This window comes from Paramormyrops kingsleyae, chromosome 15 (assembly GCF_048594095.1).
Source record: "Paramormyrops kingsleyae isolate MSU_618 chromosome 15, PKINGS_0.4, whole genome shotgun sequence".
Lineage (NCBI taxonomy): Eukaryota > Metazoa > Chordata > Actinopteri > Osteoglossiformes > Mormyridae > Paramormyrops > Paramormyrops kingsleyae.
The window spans coordinates 1,085,397-1,107,826 of record NC_132811.1 but is presented as its reverse complement, the minus strand read 5'-3'; the positions used below and the strand labels follow the sequence as shown (position 1 = coordinate 1,107,826).

The window sequence follows — 22,430 nt, the reverse complement described above, 5'->3', positions numbered from 1 at the left end:
AACGTGGGGTTAAGGAAGCACTAAAATCACCTCGCACCACTAGTGAGCTCTCAGCTGGTTCCAATAACTGCAAATGTTGGGAAAAAAAGTCTCTCTTTGTTTAGGACACAGGATGAAATGATCAATATAAAGTGTATGTTTTTAAATCAGGCCACATCAAATTGTTTTAGGTGCGTTTCTAGAATTAGGGCAGTGTGACCTATCTTGCGATGTAGGTTCTCTAGGACATGCATTTGTTTAATAGGAGAGTACAGTTTCAGAGTGTAAAACCTGTATGATGGAGAGCAAGGTCCTAAAAGGGGAACTAGCATACATTCATGTCCATGGTGTTGCCTTCCTCACCGGTACATTGAGCAGCACTGTGCTCTCCCTTGTGCCGGCCTGTAGTACCATTGCTTTGGGCAGCTGTAGGGCTTGTAGAGTTTCCAAGGCAAAGAGTTGATGGCATCTCCTGCAGCTTGAAGGGATCCAAACATCATCTTCTCACCTTTGAACTGTAGTTTGTCAGTACAGGATAGAAGAGAAATAGCTCCAGGCCCATAGCTATGGCTTCTGCATGACAGAACTGAAGCTCTTTCTCCTCACAGTTGTGGTCAGGCTGAAGTCATGGAAGAGCAGGAGTGAAGCGCTGGGTGCATATTTCACTTGGATTGCTTTCCAGGCACCTTTAAGAATATCAATCTATCCTACCATTTTACTACATAAAAGATTAGGGTGTGTGGCTTGTTGGAATTGCCGTCTCATCGGGTCAAAATACACATATTGGATTTCACACTTGCAGTTGATCCATATAGTAATTCTAGAAATTATATAAGTTGGAGGGTGTGGGAAGAGTAAGTCTTAGATGGATGGAACGAGCGACGGGACTGTCCAGGGAATACAATGCTGCCATCACTTACCTCACTTAAAAAGTACAAGTAACTTACTCAAAAATTTAGTTATGAAAACTTATAATTTTAAGTTGATTAACTTAATGTTCTTGGGGCAATTCATTACCTGTCAGGATTAGTCCCTGTCCTGTCCATCGTTTCCCTGTTTGACTAGCAGGTGCCGCTAGCCATCCTGTTTCTAATGTTTGCATTGGTTGTTAATGACCCGCACCTGTTCCTTGTTGCCCATAATCTTAATTATTTGGTTGAATGCAATGGATTGACAATTGTCCTTTTTTTTAACCCTTGTTTCCTGCCCTTGCCCTCTGCGCTTATTGCTCATTGCATTTGTTTCTGGTATATTATCTGACATGGATGCGTTATCTGATCTCGTTTGTGTTTCTCTGTGTTTCTTTGGTTTGTTTTGTAATTCTTTGTGTGCTTTAGTATTATTCACTCATTACATTACATTTACAGCATTTGGCAGACGCCCTTAGCCAGAGCGACTTACATAAGTGCTTTAAGACTCTATAATGATTTTTTCCCGATACTACCTCAATAAAACCAAGGCTATGAATACCATCGATCTAATACTCTGTTGGGAAAGTGTGTTTTTTTTTTTATAAAAGGAAAACAGAGTATAATTCCAGAAGTGTTAATTCAGGTATCTCTGGAAAAGATGTGTTTTAAGTCGTCTTTTGAAGACATTCAGTGACTCAGCTGTTCGGACATCTAGGGGGAGTTCATTCCACCAACTTGGTGCCAGAACAGAGAAGAGTCGGGAGGTGTGTCTTCCTTGTGCCTTGAGGGGTGGTGGGACCAGTCGAGCAGTGCTGGAAGATCGGAGAGATCGTGGTGCAGTGCGGGGTGTGATGAGGTCTTTTAGGTAGGATGGAGCCAAATCATTTTTGGCTTTGTATGCGAGCATCAGTGTTTTGAATCTGATGCGGGCAGCCACAGGAAGCCAGTGTAGGGAGCGCAGCAAAGGAGTGGTGTGGGAGAACTTGGGAAGGTTGAAAACAAGTCGAGCAGCTGCATTCTGAATCAGTTGGAGGGGACGAATGACGCTCAGTGGTAAACCCGCTAGGAGCGAGTTGCAGTAGTCAAGGCGGGAGATGACGAGGGACTGAACGAGTATCTGGGTAGCCTGTGTGGAAAGAAATGGACGTATCCTTCTGATATTAAACAGGAGAAACCGACCTTTGGTTAGACCCCTCATGGTCCCTTTTGTTTCATGTCTTCTGAGTTTAGTTTACAATAAAATCCCCTGTTAACTTATTCAGACTTACAGTGTAGACAGAACAGGATCAGTCCTTACGGTATCATGGTGTTGTATGAAATTTGTTTTTTTTTTTAAGTATTTTAGTAGACTCCTGAAACAAACGCCTCTAAACTCGACCAACTCAAACGTTGAAGGGGTCTGTTGATTTTTCTTCTACTTGTACCTTGACCAAAAACCTATATTTTGGAGATCTAATAAGTTTAAGCTAAATCCAAATAAATACAATGAAGTCACAGCCCACTATTAATATTATGAATAATTATACAGTAGTGGTACCTCGGTTCTCGAACTCACTAGAACTCGAATTTCTTGAAAGTCGAACAAACCAGTTTGACCTAGAACTCGATCTGAATATCAGAAATCGAACCGTGAACGCTGACCTAATATAAATTATATGCGCCAGGAAATGAGTCATACTACAATGCAATTCTTACTTGAATGCCTTCTTCACAGACTGGACGATTAACCAAATAAAGCAGTGCAACATTACAGTAACTAACAATAAATAAACCACTAACTTACGTGTACTATTAGAGCATTTATGTCATTTATTTAAACTTTATTTTACCAGGTAAATTAACTGAAAACCAGTTCTCACTGTTTTACGTGATATTTGGGAGAAATAGTAGATTATGCATCGGAACTGCCTGGGATACAAACGTCATGCGTGTAACTAAACTCTTCAGCCAATAAGGGAAAAGGTGTGTCGTCACGGAGGCGGTTCCAGTTTGTGCAGCCGGGTGAGAGGTCGCAATGCATCTAACCGTAATGCATTGCGTCAAGATCAGAATGCGTTGCTTTAAGCCAGCGCTGTAAGCAAGTCGAACGCACCGGACTGGGGAAACAAACTGAAACGCGGACTTAATACAGAGGACTAATGACAACAACCAGAAACAGCTGATCACACGGGGATTCCACACGAGGTTAACGAGGGGGCGTGGCACACGGAAGGAGCGGACGATTGGGGCAGGACAGGGGTAATGTTGGGATAAGATCTTTATCGTTTTGGAAGCCATTAAGAAAAAAAATGCTCTTCTTGTTTTATCCTGTTCATTTTGTGTTTAAATGCTAAAAAAAGAAGAAAAAAAAAACATTTAGGTGTTATTTTGGGGGACCGGGAACCAATTAATTGGTTTTCCCTTATTTCTTATGGGAAAAATTCGATCAGAACTCGAACTTTTTACGATTCGATCCGGAGTCCGGAACGGATTAAGTTCGAGAACCGAGATACCACTGTATATGCTATATAAATGTATATAATATGCTTTTGTGGAAAAAAAAACATATATATCTGGTGAAGTATACCTCCAGTGTTTGGATTTCCAGCAGATTTTACATATACGTCATTTAATGATCCTCTTTTGATAGAACACCATCTCATTTTACCACACCCCATGAACTAAAAAACAAGATGCCAGTACTCAGAACCACTAAGCCAGTAACCATGCTGGGAACTCTGACAAAGACCCAGGAGTAACACAAACTTCACCAAGCCCATAAACCAAACACTGAATTGACTAGAGCTCAGAGTCCTGTGCTGTAAGACCGATAAGGATGATGGAGCAGCGTGCAATGCTTCCTGCTCTGTTTACGATGTTGGTGATCACCAATCGCTCAGAGTAAGACCACAGAGCATGCTCAATTATGTGATTGACAATCATGAATAGGTGTGATATTGACTTAATGAAAACCTGCTGTGGGTTTTAAGCAACCAGCTTGGATACACTGACTTGTAGTATTTGAACAAAGTGCTTGTTCAAGGAAGAGAAACATTCAGGAACATAAGCCATGTGTACCATTTATAGATTAATGTCCTGCTTATTTATAAAAATACTTCAGACTACCTGTACTTGTTTTTCTCCAGTGATTCTTTCAAGCCAGGTTTCACGGCAACACTAATGGGACACGTGCAGGCATATAACCACATAGTACAATAATGGGATTTGAACCCCCCCCCCCCCCCCCAAAAAAAAACAAAGTAATAATAATTTGTTACAGATTAGGCACATAGCCTAGTAGGGAATTTACGAGTTTTAACCCACCCAACATTACTGGGCTTTTCAGACGTTTGCCTTTTTCAAGCAATTTAAAAATCTGTAGATGGATTTTAATAAGTTTTGCCATCTCAGAACCACATAATTATACTGTATTTGCTTATATATGCTGGTAAATCAGAAGCATGGACCTTCAATAAAACAGACAAAACCTATTTAGTTCTTCCATAAATCCTCGAACACAGAGTTTCCCAATTCAGTCCTTGTTGGTCCATGTTCTGTTCCCTCTGAGCTGCCTGCCAGACGGCCCACATTTTTGACCGGACTGGGAAACACTGCCCTAACAACATGGTGACGCAGTGGTCATTCATGAGGCTCCCATCTTTAAACATTCCCATATCTATTCTGATATCGCATACATTGTTGGGCAAGTGTTTACATAACATTAGGCCTAGATTACTGCCTTAGGAAATGCTCCACTTTAAAGGAAAAGATCTATTTATAAGGGTGTGGTGAATGTACTGTATGACTACAGGCTTTTTAATAGCTGGGAGTGTTAGGTCTGTCATTGTCCCTGTCATAATAAAGGCTAAATTCTCATGGATTAAACAGAAACCTTATTTTACTTATGAAACAATTAATAAATACATAACAGTATTCCTTTAAAACACTGTTCTTTGCCATATAATTCTATTGCAGGGTTATTCAACTCACGGTCCTCGAGGTCCAAGCACTGCTGTTTTTCCAGCCTTCCTTTACCTGTCAATCAGGTGTGAAGCCTCTGACCAATCAGAATCAGTCATTTTTAAACTAACTACCTGAGAAAACTGAAAACAAGGCCTGGATTTGGAATCAAGGTCCAGATTTGAAGAACCCTGCCCTAGACCATGGCTGAAAGCCATCCCAGGTGAACGGAAATAGCCTTAGAAAGGTGCTGGAGGTGGAAGGCAGCAGTACTGTTTGCTGGTCATTTGAAATTAGTTTTGGATCCTCTGTTTTCCCTCTAGATGATGGTTCTGAATAGGGATGAGCACTATGACCTAAAATTATTATCACAGAATTTTTCACATCAGAAAGCATTGAAATTCGATTAATGCATTCACAAGCCTACCAAATAATAACGTGATAGTGAGAATATTTTTTATTATGTCCTGGCAGTAATTACGGAAGAGGATAATTAGGGCCACATTAAAGTCAGAATTCAAATAATATTTTCATGGTGGCCCTAATTATCCTCTTCCGTAATTACTGCCAGGACATAATAAAAAAATATTCTCACTATCACGTTATAACGTGAAAATATAACATTATTGCGTGAAAACATCACGTTAAAACGAGAAACCGTATCACGTTATAACATGAAAACCTATCCCGATAGGATTAAAAGTTAAATTGATCAGGGGCGGTGTTATGCCAAAAAAGGCATCCCTGTCGCAGAATGCCTGTCTCGCCACTGAAAACAGCGAAAGGAATTGAAGCTCTCTTTTGTAACTCGTGTAAATGATCGTTTCTGTGTATGTAAGCTCATAAAACGTATGTAACACATCATACGACATTGTATTTTGTTAGCGTACAGATATAGAGCATAAAACTAATAAAATAAGTCGCGGATCTGAAAACGGGTTGTTACTTATAGGCTGTCAAACGCCTGTTAATATCGATTGAAAAGTTCAAAACAGCAGACATGAACTTGGCAATAAAGCGCTTGTTACATTGTAAGTGTGTATCAGATCGGTAACACTTCATACTGAGATATAACTGAAGTGCCTGATTATCTGTATCAGGTGTGTTAAGTTAGGGCTGTACCTACAGTATAAGCTCTGCAGGGTGGTACTGTAGCTCTCCAGGAGCAAGATTAATTGGGCACCTCTGCTCTACAACAAAACTAAAATGACCAGCTCTTGTACAAAAAGAAGAACACTTTTGTGGTCGCATGGTAGCTGTGAGCCAAATTGTGTCAGGGAACACAAACACACGCAAATGAAAGCATCGAGGAACAAATTTGACAAACGGACGGTGCAGACATCCCAGCTCTCCCGGAAGTTCCGGGATTCTCACGCATGTTGACAGCGGCTCCCTGATGCCCGCAAATTATATATAATATCCCGGACATTTGTTTTTCAGATGAAGAGCACATGTGAGCTTATCTAGAATTTTCGGAGGACAGCTGGCGTCACGATCGAGAGACTCCCGGAACTTCCCGAAGGGTTGGGATGTCTGTACATTAAATGTTTGCTCCATATCGGATTATTTAAAATAACAGAGGTGCGTCCCCCCCCGCTTTTGTTTTTGAACGTTAGTTATCAGGACACGACGTCAGAGCGTGTTTAATGGAAAATTCACACAACAAAGATAAACCGGTTACATTTACTATACAAGGACAAGTATTCCGATTACAGCTGAAGCTTTGAAGTAGGCTAGATAAAATGCTTTAATTTTATTTTATATTTTTTATGGTTTATTGGTTTATAAATAGGCTGTTCTATCATAGCTATAGCTGTCGAGAACGTTATAGTGTAAATCCATGTCTTACCGGTAATGACTATGGTACCGGTGTACCGCCCCCCCAGCTCCGAATAAACTTAGCCAGTAAACAGCTGGGCACTGTGGGGTTTCAGAGAGATTTAGTCCGTCAGTCTCATACATTATAGCTACATTGTGAAAGACCTGTGGTCCCTCAGACGTCATGTATAAGGAAGTTCAGGAAATATTTACGTTCCATCACTTTCTCGTTTTTACTAGGGTGCAGTCCATCTTCCTAGTTAACATACCTTTATTATTACAGTACAAACACAATGGGGTGTGTGGAGAAAGCCATATTAAAGATACAACTACAAGAAAGGTCTGATAAATACGTGCATGTTTTGGCAACTATTATTCCACCTGTAATTATATTTTTTGTCATCAACATTCTTTATTTTGAAAATCAAATGCGAAACACACCAAAACAAAGAAACAATGCTATAAGGTTCTTATTCGCCTCAACTTTGTGTCCCGTATCATACATATTTATGCTTACAGCCTTAAAGATGCAGTATGATCATTTATCGGCTTGTTGTGTTACCACTTCGAAACAATACAGAATAAACTAAAAAAAAATGTGATCAAAAAGTTATTTTGTTGGTTATGGGTATTGTACATATCGAGTGGTTATGGCACTTGAGTTTTTTAAAAACATAACATGTAGGCTAAATGAAACTTAATGCATCAAAATGGTTTAGCACTTAAAGTAATATTCTTGCTTATTCATTCATAATGTCCCAGCGAAAATTCATTAAAATATCAAGTTATTCACGCAATACTTTTACACACGTCTTACATTTAGCAGTGTCTAGCTAGTAACTAAAGTAACTGAAGTTTGCAGCAGTACGCATACGGTAAGCAAAACAAGTGAAAGTACAACAACATTGGACAGAAATCAACGCGTCCTGTTGGAAAATCTCACCTACTCGAGAAATAAATGTCTGATCAGACCTACTAATATTTGGAGAGTTTTTTTTTTTTTTTACTGCGCGGCTTTATTATGCAAACCCACGTAATAATGAGAACAATATATTTAGGAGGGTAGTTGTTATAGAAACACGGGAATTTGTAACAATGTTTATTGATTATGAAAGTGTCCTAGTGATTCATTATCATATATAGTAGTTCTGCTGGATAAAGGCCTTATTTTCTCATGGACAGATATGACCAAAATGACTCTTTGATCCACTGACTTAGATTTTGAATTTCTCCTGGTAAAATGCTTCTTGCTGGTATTGAAATTGCACCCCGCAGTTCATACTTTGAAGAAAACTGATATCCAGGAGCCTAAATCTGATGCTTTATGACCTTAGTTGAGTCTGAATGGAGACCTTATTTATAACAAATCAAATCCAACTCAAGGCCAAGTCCACCAGGAGGGGCTAGTGCGAGACGAGATTGAGGTCGATAGGGGTGCGAAGGTGAATCAGAGCTAGATAAGATTTTAACAACTCTGAGCTATTAGCTAAGTTCTCCCCAAACGAGCTTGATGGGCCGAATGGCCTCCTCTCGTTTGTAAATTTCTTATGTTCTTATGAGTCTAATGGGGGGCGGGGGTCATTCAAGAAAAGACTGAGTCCATCACTGGAGCTGGGTAGCTTAGTCCAATTATATTTAACAAAAACACATGTGCCGTGATTATCGGCACTCCTGAGTGGGCTAAGTCTCTGTGGACCTGACCTGAAGCTTGCCAGTTCAATCCCTGGCCTCTGCTGAAGCTGCTGCACATTAGCTCCCCGTGGGCTGTGACCCCCCCGCCCCCAAGCTTTGGGGAGTTAGATGACATTAATGAAGGGGAGCATTTCAATGTACCTGTAGTTGTGCAAGTAAAGCATGTTTGTTAAATGTGGTGCTGACTCATTTTTTTCCAGACTGAGTGCCGACCAGTTCTGCCCAGGATCCTACCTTGACTCATGTGTCTGGGGAGTGGCTCAGTGGGCTAAGTCTCTGTGCTGGTGAGCAGAAGGTTGCTGGTTTGAGCCCCGGCCCTGGTGGAGTGGTTACATGTCTGTGGGCCTCTGAGCAAGGCCTTTAACCCCCAGCTCTGGGGGTGTTGGTAGACCCTGTGCTAAAAAGAGCAAGATGGGGTGGCTGAAGAGATGTGGTCCAGTGAAGCATTAGTGTAACTAATGCAAATTAAAGTGTGTGAACAGAACTTAAGTTTTTATAGTTACATATATAGTTCTCTACACCAACCCCATCTTGTTCTCCATTGTTTGTAAGTCAGCTGGCACATAGCACCCCCAGAGCTGGGGGTTGAAGGCCTTGCTCAAGGGCCCACAGACACTACACCAGAGCCAGGGCTCGAACCAGTGACTTCTGGCTCCCACACACAGACTTAGCCCACTGAGCCACTCACCAGCCACACGTGTTAAGACAGGATCCTGGGGCAGAACTGTTTTGTAGTCAGTCTGGAAAAAAATGAGACAGAGTCACATTTAACAAACAAATATTGCATTGAAAGGCTTCTTTTTAGTGACCCCATGTTATTCTCCACAGCTGGGGAGGGGTCACTGTACAGGGTCAGCTGACATGCAGTGCCCATTGGGAAGGGTGGGGCTTGAACCAACAACCTTCAAATCACAGGCACAGAGACTTAGCCCACTGACCCACTCACTGTCCCTGTTAGAGCTGGATCTGAATTTAACTTTTGACTCTGGTGCAGATACAGGCCAGATTTGGCAACATTCGATGTAAATCTGGCCAATATATGGTCCTTATCTGTTTCAAATCCAGAAAGTGCAAGAAATGAAAATGAATTTAAAAAGACTATGTAAAGACCATTGATCAAATGCAATTTCTTGTGCTTGTGACCTGCAAGTTGAAGTGAAAATTAATCAACGATAACCCCTGCATTTGTTAGCAAATGCTAACTGCCAGTGTTCACTTAATAAAATCTTCCATGTTTCTCTGAATATGATCAAACTTAACAATCTGTAACAATTCAAAAATGTAGTGTTAATTGAAATATTTCAAATTATTGGTAACCATGGTACCTTATACCCACAATTCATAAACTAACATAGTTTGTGACAATGACAAACTAACTTCAATGTAACACCATAAAGGTGAGAGTGTTTTATAAAATAGAAGTTAAAATGCATTTTTTTTTAGTTGTTAATTTAATTTCAGCTGCAATTTTCATTTTGATGTGTCTCATATGTATGCATGTTCTCTGTTGCATTATTATTGTACCCTGTATGTGTTGTTGCTAGTAAACAAATATTAACCAGGGGGGTATTCCAGAAAGCAGGTTATGTGACATACCCGGGTAAGTTTAAGGGTAAGTTAGTGGATAACCTCAACTTTCGGTTCCAAAAACGGAGGTTAACTTTCTGGGTATGTACGTAACCATAGCAGCTTACTCTCTGAAGATAACCTGCTACTGAGCAGGTTATGTTCCAGGGTAAGTTTGTTGCAGAAGGTTACTGAGCATGGCGTGCCCTTTTGATGACGATCCTGTGAACGTGGAGGCATAAATTATACAAGGTTTTTTTCGCCGGGAGAGCGTTATAAGACCGCGTATTGATGTCTTGTCATTTCCTAATGATTATTTGAAAAAGCGTTATCAGTTTTCAAAAGAATCGTTCATTTACTTAACATCTCTTGAAACCGCATATTGCAAATGTCACAAACCCAAACCGCGGGTCTGCGCTTAGCACAGAAAACATTCTGGTCATAGCACTTCGGTTTTTTGCGTCAGGGCATTTTTTGTACAATATGGGCGACGCAGAGCATATAGGAAAGGCAACTGTATGTAGAGCCGTTCGCACAGTATGTCTGGTACTTAACGCTTCTTACACACGTTTATACAGTTCCCTGTCCATAAAGCTCTGCGTGTTATTAAAGAGGAATTCCACAGAGTGGTAGGTTTGTCCTTTGTAGTAAAATCTATGATGCATATTTAATATATAGTCATACTATTTATATCTATAGCCTACATGTATTCATCCTGCACACACACACACACTTGATACTTCCCTATATGACTTTCTATTTCAGGGTTTCCAAATGTAATTTGGAATACATGTAATACATGTATAGTGACAATAAAAGGCATTCATTCATTCATTCATTCATTCATTCATTCATAATTGGGTGCATTGATGGCACCTACATTCCTATTAAAGCTCCTTCAATAAATGAGGGAGACTATGTTAATAGATAGATAGATAGATAGATAGATAGATGTCTTTATTGTCACTATACAAGTACAGCGAGATAGCGGAGGAAATCTATTCATAGTATCAATGTGCAGGTAACTTGATTTTGTATCCTTAATTTTTTGCCTTGTTAAAATCATCAAACTCGATCATTTTGATTACACCTTATTAAATAAGAAACCATATATTCCTAGTCGATACACATTGTTATTTTAACCTAAAGAAATGAATGGCAGGAAAAGTAAATGCTTTCATAGTGATTTAACAGTAAAAAGGATGCGGAAGGGTTATGTGTTTAATTATTTTGCATTATAATAAAAGGGGAGGCGATGTCAAATTTGCAATTTAATACACACGCATTTACTCTGTCCGTTATTTTTTGCCAAGCCAACTCTTTCTTTAGCCGATGCAGCCGTATTGCTTTTTTTCATTATTATTGGCTTGAATTCCTCATATGCGTGCATTAAAACTTCCAACTCCGCCTCTGTGAAGTATGCCGCTCTCTTTTTTTCACTTTGATTTTCCATTCTGACTCGTGAAATCGGCGATCTATTGAAAACGTCTTTATGTATGCACGGTGCACGCGCATTAACTCTGGGTAAGCAATAGGAGGTTGATTGAACTTACTCTTCTCAGGTGTTTTGGAACCGACATACTCATGGTATGCGGGTTTGGGGTATATCAACCCAGAGGTTAAGATTTACCAAATGGTAAGTTAACCAAGCTTTCTGGAATACCCCCCAGTACTACCACAGCTTTGTTGTCGTTGTTTAGAGAGCTGTTACATGTGATAACACATGATCCAGGAAGAGAGATCACCAATGTCACCGCATTAACGCCGGAATTCAGGCCTTCTTAAGTTAACAAAATTTCAATACATTCTTTATTTCATATATAAACAGACAATACAGGACCAATACCCCATACAAAGAACCTAATAAACTAGACAAATCATATTTAATAAATGACAAATTGTCCTGAGCAGTAGTCAGATGACATTGTGGGATTTGCCACATTTAAGTCTTGGGTTGTGGATCTCGTGCCACATGATGAAAATCTGATGGGGCAAGAACCTGTGCACCAGCAAGATCTCCCGATAATAACAGGGGTCATATTTATCAGCCGTTAGCGAAGGGACGTGTAACCCCGCTGTCCTAACGCCAAAGTGAGACGCCGGCTCCAGCCCAGCCTTTTCCAGACACATACCCATATATACATCGTCAATTGGCAAAAGTTCGATACTGTGTGACATGTTGTATATGACTGTAGCAGTGAAACCAGACAGGAGGAAGCCTCCACCCCCACAGTATGGGGGGTATGAATTGGACTCCTGAACTTGGACGGGGACGTAGTACTTGCTTCCAGGTTCTCTGATGGGCCCAACGTAGTGAATGAGGTGACCGGTGAAAAGGTGTTTGTCCCCATCATTATCCTTCAGGCTCTGAAGATATTCCACCATATTGTCTGTGTTTGCAAAGATGTCGTCGTCTCCATTTAGCAGGAAGTGGGCCCGAGGACAGTTGTTCATCATCCACTCTAAGAAGAGGACCTGCTTCAGGGTCAGGTTGAAGAAGGAGTCGTTAAAGTCCCACTGCAGAATGTCTTGGTTCTCCTGCTGCTCCAGCCACAGCAGCTTGTTCAGTTTACGCTGCTCCTCGCTACTGCCGGTGACCCCTGAGATGAAGACCCGCCGGATCCACACTCCATCCTGCAGGCGCTCTTTTGCCCAAGTTTTCCTCAGCACTTCACGTCGGTCGTAGTTCCAGGGAGAACTCTTTATCACTAACAGCAAGAAGACATTGGCAGACTCTTCTGGCGTAGCTCCACAGAGGTCAGGCACGTCCAGCAGCATCGGAAACTGCCGACAGTGCCGATAATAGAGGAAGTTCTGAATGTGACCTGGGAGAGTAGAAAATCCTGGAATGCTCCGAGCAGAGTCATTCGGGGTACATGGATTCCAAGGATAATTGAACCTACTGGCACGTGTGGGGTTGCGATTCGGAGGTGGCTGTTCATTGGTTGAGATTTTAACTGAGTCACGAGGCAACAAGTCTTTTTTGAAAATGATGAATAAGCACAAGGCAGAAATCATAAACAAAGCAGAAATGTCGAAGATATTTGACGACCGCCGCATTCTTCTAACCTGTAAGAGGAGAAAACAATGTAAACGATAATGATATGATGTTCCTACACATCTTTAACCTAAAGTAATTTAAGCATATAAACTTCATTTCACATTATCCGTTCTATAACACTGGAAAATCTGGAGATGGATGGATGGATGGATGGATGGATGGTAAAGGGAAGCCTGGTAGGTCAGTGGGAACTGGATTGTGATGCTGTCTATGCCATTTAGACTATGTATTATGAAATGAGAATGTTTTCCCTGAATTTCTACAGGTCTCCTATGGGTAATCCAGGATCCTCCCATGGTCCAAAAACATGTTAATGGACTAGCATCCTTTTCAGGATATCTCCTGCCTCATGCTCACCTGAATAAGGTGTAGAACTTGTAGGGCAGAAATTTCAGATCATGAATTACAATCTGCGGTTCTTGACACACGGGCAGTCACAGAACAAAAGACTTCGTCACCGAAAAATTTCCATACGTTATACATCTTACGGAGCAGGTTAAATTTATATATCTGAATTGTTTTGTGAATTTTTTTTTTTTTTTTTACACGTCTTTCATATATCGGATGGGAACGGAAATATGTAACAGACAAATACGAATGGAATTCGAACGCATGATTCATTCACTAAATGTACCTTTTTTCATCATGTTTCACAATCGGCAACAATATTATTTTTATTTATATAAATATAATATAAATATAAATATATATATATATATATTATATATATATATATATACACACATACACACACATATACACACGCGCGCGCGCGACACAGTTTAAATACATAAAACGCAACAGGTCAAAATCGGTGCAAATCTGCATTTGAATCATACTTAAATGTAAATAAGGTCCATGCAGCGCAATATGTTAATTACAATTTTCTGTATTTGTGTTTTTTTACTTCATATTATTTTAATAAAGGTTCAGAAATCGTTCCCGTTTCCTCGGTATTTGCGAACGAAATGAAACTAAATCCATAGCCCAATCTGCGCTGATATATGTATTCAGAAACAAAGGGGCATCCTGTATTTCTCTACGCGAAAGTCTTTAAATCACTTTTCTTTCAGACCTGCCAGTGGGCCGCCTCCTGCTCAGCAGATGTCGGCTACTTGGATGATCTTCAGGCGCTCGGAAGTGGCCCCCTGTCAGCGGCGATGCGGCAGCTTAGCACAGCTTCCTGCTTCCATTCATCCACCATCGCCAGCGTTGTGAGGAAAACTATGGGTCGCCTCACCTGTAAGGTGAATGTGACGTGTCAAAGAAGGCAGGTAAATGATACGTCTGTAAGCGGAAGAAATGGACATTAAATCAAAAAGCCCTGCTCGTTTCCTATTACTATAGGCTACGTTTCAGATTAGTCTGACGAATAAATCTCACCTTCACGATTCATGAAGAATATAACATACTGCTCGCGTTTTTCTGTAATAAACATAAATGTAAGATTTTGAAAGAAGGAACAACCTTGCGCATATACAGCAATAATCGTATAATAATAATAATAATATTTTTTTAAATGTGCTTCTTTGTCACAGTAATACCAATAACTGATTTTTTTGTTCATCACATTCCTTGGACACAAGCAGCATGGACAAAAACATCGACTACACAAATAAATGTAAAACATCATTTTCTGTAAACTTTTGGCCAGGGTTCCCTAGTTTCAGTCATGGAGAGCCAAAATCCAAAACAGAACCAATCATTAGATTAAAAACCGCTCAGGTCAGGCCCATTTGGTGTTGTAATGCTTAGTCAAACAGTAAGAGAACCTCTCGACCCAGATTGTGTTCTGTATGTATTCAGTTGCAGCCACATGATTCACCGTTTGTAGGAACATGCTGTTCGCATTAGCAAGCAGGTGAACCTAATAACCTCCATACAAGTGTATATATACTTTTTCTGCTTTAGAGAACTGGTCAAAAGGAACTGTGTGAATGGGCCAGGTGACCAAGTGACTCGGATGCAGGTAATATTAAAACTGTAGTGCAAAAAAGTGTTGGTTTTATTGTGTAATGTTACATCTTTAGAACGGAACCTTACGGCTGTCGGTATTATTCATATTATTAAAAAATATCATCATCATGGTATAATTTCTGGATGACATGACAGCATGAAAAATTAGCTAACAAAACTAAATGTGATTTAAAAAAAAACCCTGAATGCATTAAATTGCACAGAAGGCAGAAAAAGTAAATGCTACGTGGACCACGCAAAGTAAGCAAGCCGGCTAAGGTTTTCAACCTTACTGTGGTATACCCAAAATGCTGAGGTATACTGTGGTATACCCAAAATGCTGAGGTATACTGTGGTATACCCAAAATGCTGAGGTATACTGTGGTATACCCAAAATGCTGAGGTATACTGTGGTATACCCAAAATACTGAGGTATACTGTATTACTTTAATACCACCCGAGCCAATGTTAAAATTTAAAATGTACACAATGAAACAAACAGAAAATGCAAACACTGAAAACAGACATTATTTGTCAATAATGATTGGATGGCAGGTGACTTCGGAAAGAAATGCATTATTCGTACTGGAAACTTGTTTTAGCCAGATTTTCAGCTATCCCGCAATTTTACATTTGCCCAGGTTACTGTTTCGAGCCCCTCCTACTGGTTAAGCGGAATGCTGCACTAATATCCCTTTTTCTTCATGTATACTTGAAATACTTGTGCGCAGTGAGCGTGCCTGTCAGCTGTCTCTCCCTGGCACAGACACTGCCTGTTATGGTCACAAACAAATTACTGCTATGGAATAAAAAACAAAAACAGGAACATAAGACAACTGACTCAGGAACTGACATTTTTTAGTAAAAAGAAGTCATACTAAGCACCAAAAACTGTCATAGCACAGCAGGCTTAGGTTGCTATTATTATTGTTGTAACTTTTGAAATGCACATGCAAGAACTGTTAGAAATTAGGATTGCTTAGAAAATCAAAAAGGTTCCATTGATATCAACTGTGGCCTGTACTAAGAATTGGTAAGCGTTGAGCTAGAAGGAATAGTATCCCTAACTAGTACCCTAGGGGCATTTTAATTTACATGTAAATCATTTGTTTTGATATATCATATGCTATTAAACAAAATAAATATGCAAAGATTAGAAAAGGTGCAGCGTAGGGCCACAAGAATGATTCCTGGTCTTAGAGGAATGTCATACGAGGAAAGGTTATTTGAGCTAAATCTGTTCAGCCTCAAGCAAAGGAGACTGAGGGGGGACATGATCCAGGTCTATAAGATTCTAACAGGTTTGGATGCTGTTCAACCGAATAGTTACTTCAGCATTAGTTCAAATACAAGAACTCGTGGCCATAGGTGGAAATTAGCGGGAGAACATTTCAAACTGGATTTAAGGAAGCACTTCTTTACACAGCGTGTAGTCAGAGTATGGAATAGTCTTCCTGATAACGTAGTGCAAGCTGAATCCTTGGGTTCCTTTAAATTAGAGCTAGATAAGATTTTAACAACTCTGAGCTATTAGTTAAGTTCTCCCCAAGCGAGCTCGATGGGCCGAATGGCCTCCTCTCGTTTGTATAGTTCTTATGTTCTTATGTAGATGATTCTATTACGTAATGAACTTAAATGAATGGATTTGTGCTTTTAGGTTCATTGTGCAAGACTGCTACCATAATATATTTGCAATGGAGTGTGATGCATTTAATTCTTTTTACAGCGCAGACAAGACCCTAAGTGGCGCTTCTTCTGCCTGAAGAAGAGTATAGTTCTCTTTGGTTAAGGCGCTTGTGTTAACACACTACTAGGGTTTAATCATGAGTTGACCAGGGAATTGAAATCTAGACAAAACAGCCAGTAGATTCTAGGAGCTCTGTGCCGAGGCATAATGCCTACGTTTACTTCGGAGGAGGAAGAGACTTATTCATTTCAAAATTAAATTAACAAAAATGTTTATTATGCATTATGACTGCTTTATGAAGGTATCATCTATAATGCACTGTAGATGCACTGTTATAATGCATTATACATTTCTTATGTCATATCTATCTATCTATCTATCTATAATGGTCAGAAAAATGCATTAAGGATACCTTTATAATGCAGTACAAGCATCCTTAATGCATTTTTCTGACCATTATAGATAGACAGAGACAGACAGACAGACACATAGAAACTTTATTAATCCTGAAGGAAATTTAGGAAATGACATAGGAAATTTATAATGCGTTATAATAGTGCATCTATAGCGCATTACAGACGAAGGCTTCATAAAGCATTCAGAATGCAATACACATGGCTATGCCTTTTGATATATATTTATAGCTTTGTTTAAAATGCTCGATGAATGCATTACTATTTGTTATGAAAGTGTTTATAAATCTTCTCCTTGTGTCCAAGCCTCTCTCTCTCAGCAGTGGTTCAGTCCATCAGTCCTGTTTAACCTGCCTAAACTGCTTAATGCATCCAGGCTCTCCAAATGGGGAACAATGCTCTGGAGGGATCCAAGAACACAATTCTGGCTGTGATGCCAGCTTGTTGGACCTGCATCACCACCATCTGAAATTCAGGGAGATTCCAGTGATCCCGTCGAATTCTGTGGCATATTCTACATTTTATTCTTTATTAGTAGTATTGTGCATTGCAATTTATTAATGCATTCCCGATAACTCAGAACCACCTATTTAAAAAAAGTACTACAGAAGAGCTGAATGGATTGGATTCATAATGCAAATTTATGCAAGCAAATGCTGATTTTGCTAGCATTTGATGCTAACATAAGAGGGTAATTCTCACAGACTTGCTAGCGGGAATTAGCACATAGTAAAAAATAATACCGTGTGAACAGTAAATAAACGTCTCTTCGGTTTTACGTCACTCTCCAAACCCGGCACCTTTACCAAGCCCACCCTCTGCAGTGGAAAACCGAAGCGAGCTGGAACAGCGCTGTGACTAGACACTTCACGTTATGGGTTGGGTACAGTTCAGCTCCTGTATGCCAGTGGAAAACCACCATTGGACTCACTCCCCTGTTGGACTAAGGCTTGACTTGCACTCAATTTCACGGACTTGACTAAAAGTCGACTAAGGTGACCTTGAACACAACACTGCTAAAAGTTGAGAAAATGTTTAAATGTTTAACGCTTCTCTTGCTCATTGCAAAGTATGATAGGTGTTACTTCACAGCCTTGGAGGGTTTTTCTATAAGGTGAATAACAGCTAAAATGGAGACAAATTAATTAAAAGCAGGTGTGTCCAGACTTTTGACTGGCAGTATAGATTTCAATACTCTGGCTTAAATTTCTCCCTTTTCCCAGACATACAACCCACATGTCCACCCTGGTGCATAAAGCTAGGCAGTGACTATTACCTGAGGCAGCGGAGGCAATTCAATATCTCCTCTGCGCCACAAAACACCCGGCACACTGTTACTGTGGTATCTGTGTTTTCCGGGAGCATCACTGTCTGCTATGGCAGCTGTAGCTTTGAGAACCGCCGAGCCCTGCAGATGGTGATACGGAGCGCTGAGCAAATCACTAGGACAGAGTTGCCTGCCCTGTCAGACATCTACATCCAGCAATGTAGGTCCAGGGCATTAAGCTTTATCAGGGACACTCAGCACCCTGCAGGACACCTACATCCAGCGATGTAGGTCCAGGTCGTTAAGCTTTATCAGGGACACTCAGCACCCTGCAGGACACCTACATCCAGCGATGTAGGTCCAGGGCATTAAGCTTTATCAGGGACACTCAGCACCCTGCAGGACACCTACATCCAGCGATGTAGGTCCAGGTCGTTAAGCTTTATCAGGGACACTCAGCACCCTGCAGGACACCTACATCCAGCGATGTAGGTCCAGGGCGTTAAGCTTTATCAGGGACACTCAGCACCCTGCAGGACAACTACATCCAGCGATGTAGGTCCAGGGCGTTAAGCTTTATCAGGGACACTCGGCACCCTGCAGGACATCTACATCCAGCGATGTAGGTCCAGGGCGTTAAGCTTTATCAGGGACACTCGGCACCCTGCAGGACACCTACATCCAGCGATGTAGGTCCAGGGCATTAAGCTTTATCAGGGACACTCAGCACCCTGCAGGACACCTACATCCAGCGATGTGGGTCCAGGGCATTAAGCACTCTGCACGCCAAATGCAACACAAGCGATGAATACTGAGGTCATGACGAAGGAAAGGACAGATCAACAACCACAACTTCTCGTAAAGGAGGAGTTACTGCAGTTAAACAAAGTAAAAAGATGGTGGTGATACTTTTTGCAGATTAAAGTCAGACACTTTTTTTGTAAATATGGTTTTCATTTTTATTTCAGTTCACAAATTGTTTTCTTTTATTTAGTGTTCATTTTCATTTCATTACATCTTCAGCGTCGACATCAGGGCTGTGGAGTCGGAGTCGGAGTCGGAGACAATTTTGGGTACCTGGAGTCGGAGTCGGAGTCGGCAAAAAGTTAACCGACTCCGACTCCGACTCCTACTAAATTTAAATGGGAATTAAAAAAGTAAGTTGAAATGTCCCAATTCCCAAACAGTCATAATGAACTACTTCTCTGCTGTAAGAATAAAGCCCAGTGCATGCATGTCATTTTTTGTTACCACAAAACGAACATGTCAAGTAACCATGAAGCATGCTTTTCATTGACTGTATGCGTCACTATATGGGATGTAATGCACAGGTAAGGTGCGGCACCGCTTTCCATTGTGTCGTGTTCCACTGTTACAGGGAACTGTGAACCTAGCCTAAAGCCCACCATACATTTACAGATGCACTGCCGATTTTTCGGCCGTTCAACGAGTCATCACGCGTCAAACGCCTGAAAAATCATCTGGTGTGTTCTCAGCTCCATCGGCTCCCCTTCGCTATGCGCTAGTGAAGGGGGCCGAAGGAGCCGAGAACACAGATCTCCCTACCTGTCTCCAGCAGAGGCTCGTTCTGCTGATCAGCTGGCCGGTGAGTGACACAATGCACTAAACTTCCGGCTGGCTGACAGAGGAGACAGCCACTGCAGCAGACAGAGGCATCACATTACTTTGGATGGGGGCGGTGGTCGAGATTTTCGGCAAGCTGGATCTGCCCGTCCATGTGGACACCCGCAATCTGCGGCCGCCAATCAATTGCTGCGATTGTACACGCACATCGGTCGGTGGCAAAATCCTTTCATTGTGTTTGTCTTTAATCTGGCATTATAGTAGAGTGTTGGCTTCCTAGCCAGTAGTTCTGTGGTGAAATGACATGTATGTTGCCTTCCTTTCCTTCAATGGATGTAGAAAATACATTAGCATAGTATATACATACAGAGGAGTCGGAGTCGGGGAGTCGGAAAATTTAGAAACTGAGGAGTCGGAGTCGGAGCATTTATCTACCGACTCCACAGCCCTGGTCGACGTCATTAATTATGTCGACTAATCGCAGCAGCCCTAAAGCTAACTCCTAGTATCTAGGGCATTAAGTATAAGGGTCAAGTATGGCCTGATTCCTGTTTACCAGTCGAAAAGCGTGCCAAACAGGACTTACTAGTGCAATCTTTACTTTGCGAGTGCAATCACCTTTGTGATACACACAGTCAAGAGTGCAATGCAGTATTTGTAAACTTTTAAACCAGTTTTTCAGCAAAAAAGTAAATCCTGCCTTTCCTGTCAAACATAGCCAGAGGTATTGAGTATCATCAAAATGTTTACATAAAATCTTATTTCAGTGAGGGAAATGGTACTGCATGCGCAGGATGCAAAAAAAATCACCAAATGCTTCAAGAATTTAATTTCTCCACTAGTTAACTGATAATTAATTGATCCCTGTGGAGAAATTCTCTTAATGCCTCCCCCGCCTTGCTCTCTGTAGGTGAGAGCAGGTTAGCTACAAAGGGCAGCGCCCATGGAGCTGGGGGTTATGGGCCCTGTTTGAGGATCTATAGTGAGCTACAAAGGGCGGCCACCCACGGCAGCGCCCAGGAAGCTGGGGGTTATGGGCCTTGTTTGAGGATCTATAGTGAGCTACAAAGGGCGGCCACCCGCAGCAGCGCCCAGGAAGCTGGGGGTTATGGGCCTTGTTTGAGGATCTATAGTGAGCTACAAAGGGCGGCCACCCGCAGCAGCGCCCAGGAAGCTGGGGGTTATGGGCCTTGTTTGAGGATCTACAGTGAGCTACAAAGGGCGGCCACCCGCGGCAGCACCCAGGGTGATGGGGGTTATGGGCCTTGTTTGAGGACCTACAGACGTGCTGAGGCCGGGCTCGAACCAGCAACCTTCTGATCACAGGAAAGGAGGCTTAGCCCACTGCCTCACAAGACAGCACAGAATGTAACTAACCCCTTTGTTGTATTTTTACTAAAAAATAATATTTAATGCAGTCGAGTTAAAATGCTCAACAAAAATAAAGTGGGTAAACAACTAAGCATGTTTTTAAGGTGCCCAGCCAAATTAAATCAATACATTGACCACCATTTTAATTACTTTGAACACAGTGACCTGAGAACACACATGACCTATAAGACAGAACTGACTGAGGCAGGCTACTGAATTCTGTTAAATCCATTCTGTTTAAGCAATCTGACAAAAAGCAAAAATCTTAGTTAAAATAACCAAATACTGAGAATGATTTTTTTTTGTTCCCATATTACATACATCGCACCGGCACGACTTCCGAATTCATATTAGAAACTAACGGATTCGCCCGCTCCATTATGACAACATTAGCAACTAATACGAAGCAGACGTGAACGAATCGGTGTGAATTCGGCGCAAAGCGGAGTTCGGGCAAAAGCGAGCAGCGCCTTTTAAAACAGCATATGCATTTGGCCAATATGAATCGTTTCGTTTTAGTTTTGTCTTACAGAAACACCGGAAGGAAAGGCCCCTTTATATGCAACACACATTGTACAAACACACATACGAGGTATGGTGAATCTGTTGCTTTTTTGATGTTTCATAAAATTTCCGTGTAGTAGTGTCAGCTTTCAGAGTTTCCGTTTGGCGATTTTCTGTTTCGTTCTTTTTACCTAAAATAAACCTAGACAAGTTTGGAATAGCGCGCATAGATGCCGATAGGCAGAATATAAACTTTCAATATGATCGAGATTCAAACAAATACTTTAAATGTTCGATGTGAAATATTGCAAAAAATTGACATTGAAATATTATAAAACATGGCATAATAAATAAATAAAAAAAGGATGATTATGCGTTTAATTGTTAAACATTTTGTAGACTTACCAGTTATTGCTATTCTTACGTCTTGTTTAAGCACATTACCCCCGATTTACTAGCGTCGCCCGCTGTTAGTTCCCCTATTTCTGTCTCCACCCATTGTACTTCCAAGAAGAAAGTGTGCGCGAGTTTCGCAATCAGTAGCAGCTATAGGGCAGTTACACCGGATCATTAATTTTTTTCAAGGTTTTTAAATGGAAGATGGTTGCATTTTTCTCAATCCTGTTACCAATCCAGTTACTCAAGGAACTGTTTAAATATCATTTGAAAATCACATCAACTA

The 22,430-nt window shown here is 41.0% G+C and overlaps 1 protein-coding gene across 3 annotated transcripts; it reads right to left on the bottom strand.

The window, feature by feature from the left end:
* Positions 1–11,691: 11,691 nt before the first annotated feature.
* On the bottom strand, positions 11,692–22,286 carry LOC111860178 (N-acetyllactosaminide beta-1,3-N-acetylglucosaminyltransferase 3). 3 transcript variants are annotated; one of them, XM_072699992.1, is made up of 4 exons: positions 22,154–22,286; positions 14,350–14,391; positions 14,042–14,206; positions 11,692–12,974 (listed from the first exon to the last, which is right to left on the bottom strand). In XM_072699992.1, exon 4 carries the CDS (start codon positions 12,963–12,965, stop codon positions 11,820–11,822), a length of 1,146 nt encoding a protein of 381 aa, XP_072556093.1. In that variant the 5' UTR covers positions 12,966–12,974; positions 14,042–14,206; positions 14,350–14,391; positions 22,154–22,286; the 3' UTR covers positions 11,692–11,819. The 3 variants fall into 3 exon arrangements, with proteins under 3 accessions (XP_072556093.1, XP_023699386.1, XP_072556094.1); XM_023843618.2 differs by lacking the exon at positions 14,350–14,391 and having other exon boundaries at positions 22,154–22,283; XM_072699993.1 differs by lacking the exons at positions 14,042–14,206; positions 14,350–14,391; positions 22,154–22,286 and adding an exon at positions 13,324–13,472.
* Between the last annotated feature and the right edge of the window lie 144 nt (positions 22,287–22,430).

Bases quoted from the DNA above. Each gene is read 5' to 3' on its own strand.
- LOC111860178 (XM_072699992.1), bottom strand. From the start codon at position 12,965: ATGCGGCGGTCGTCAAATATCTTCGACATTTCTGCTTTGTTTATGATT.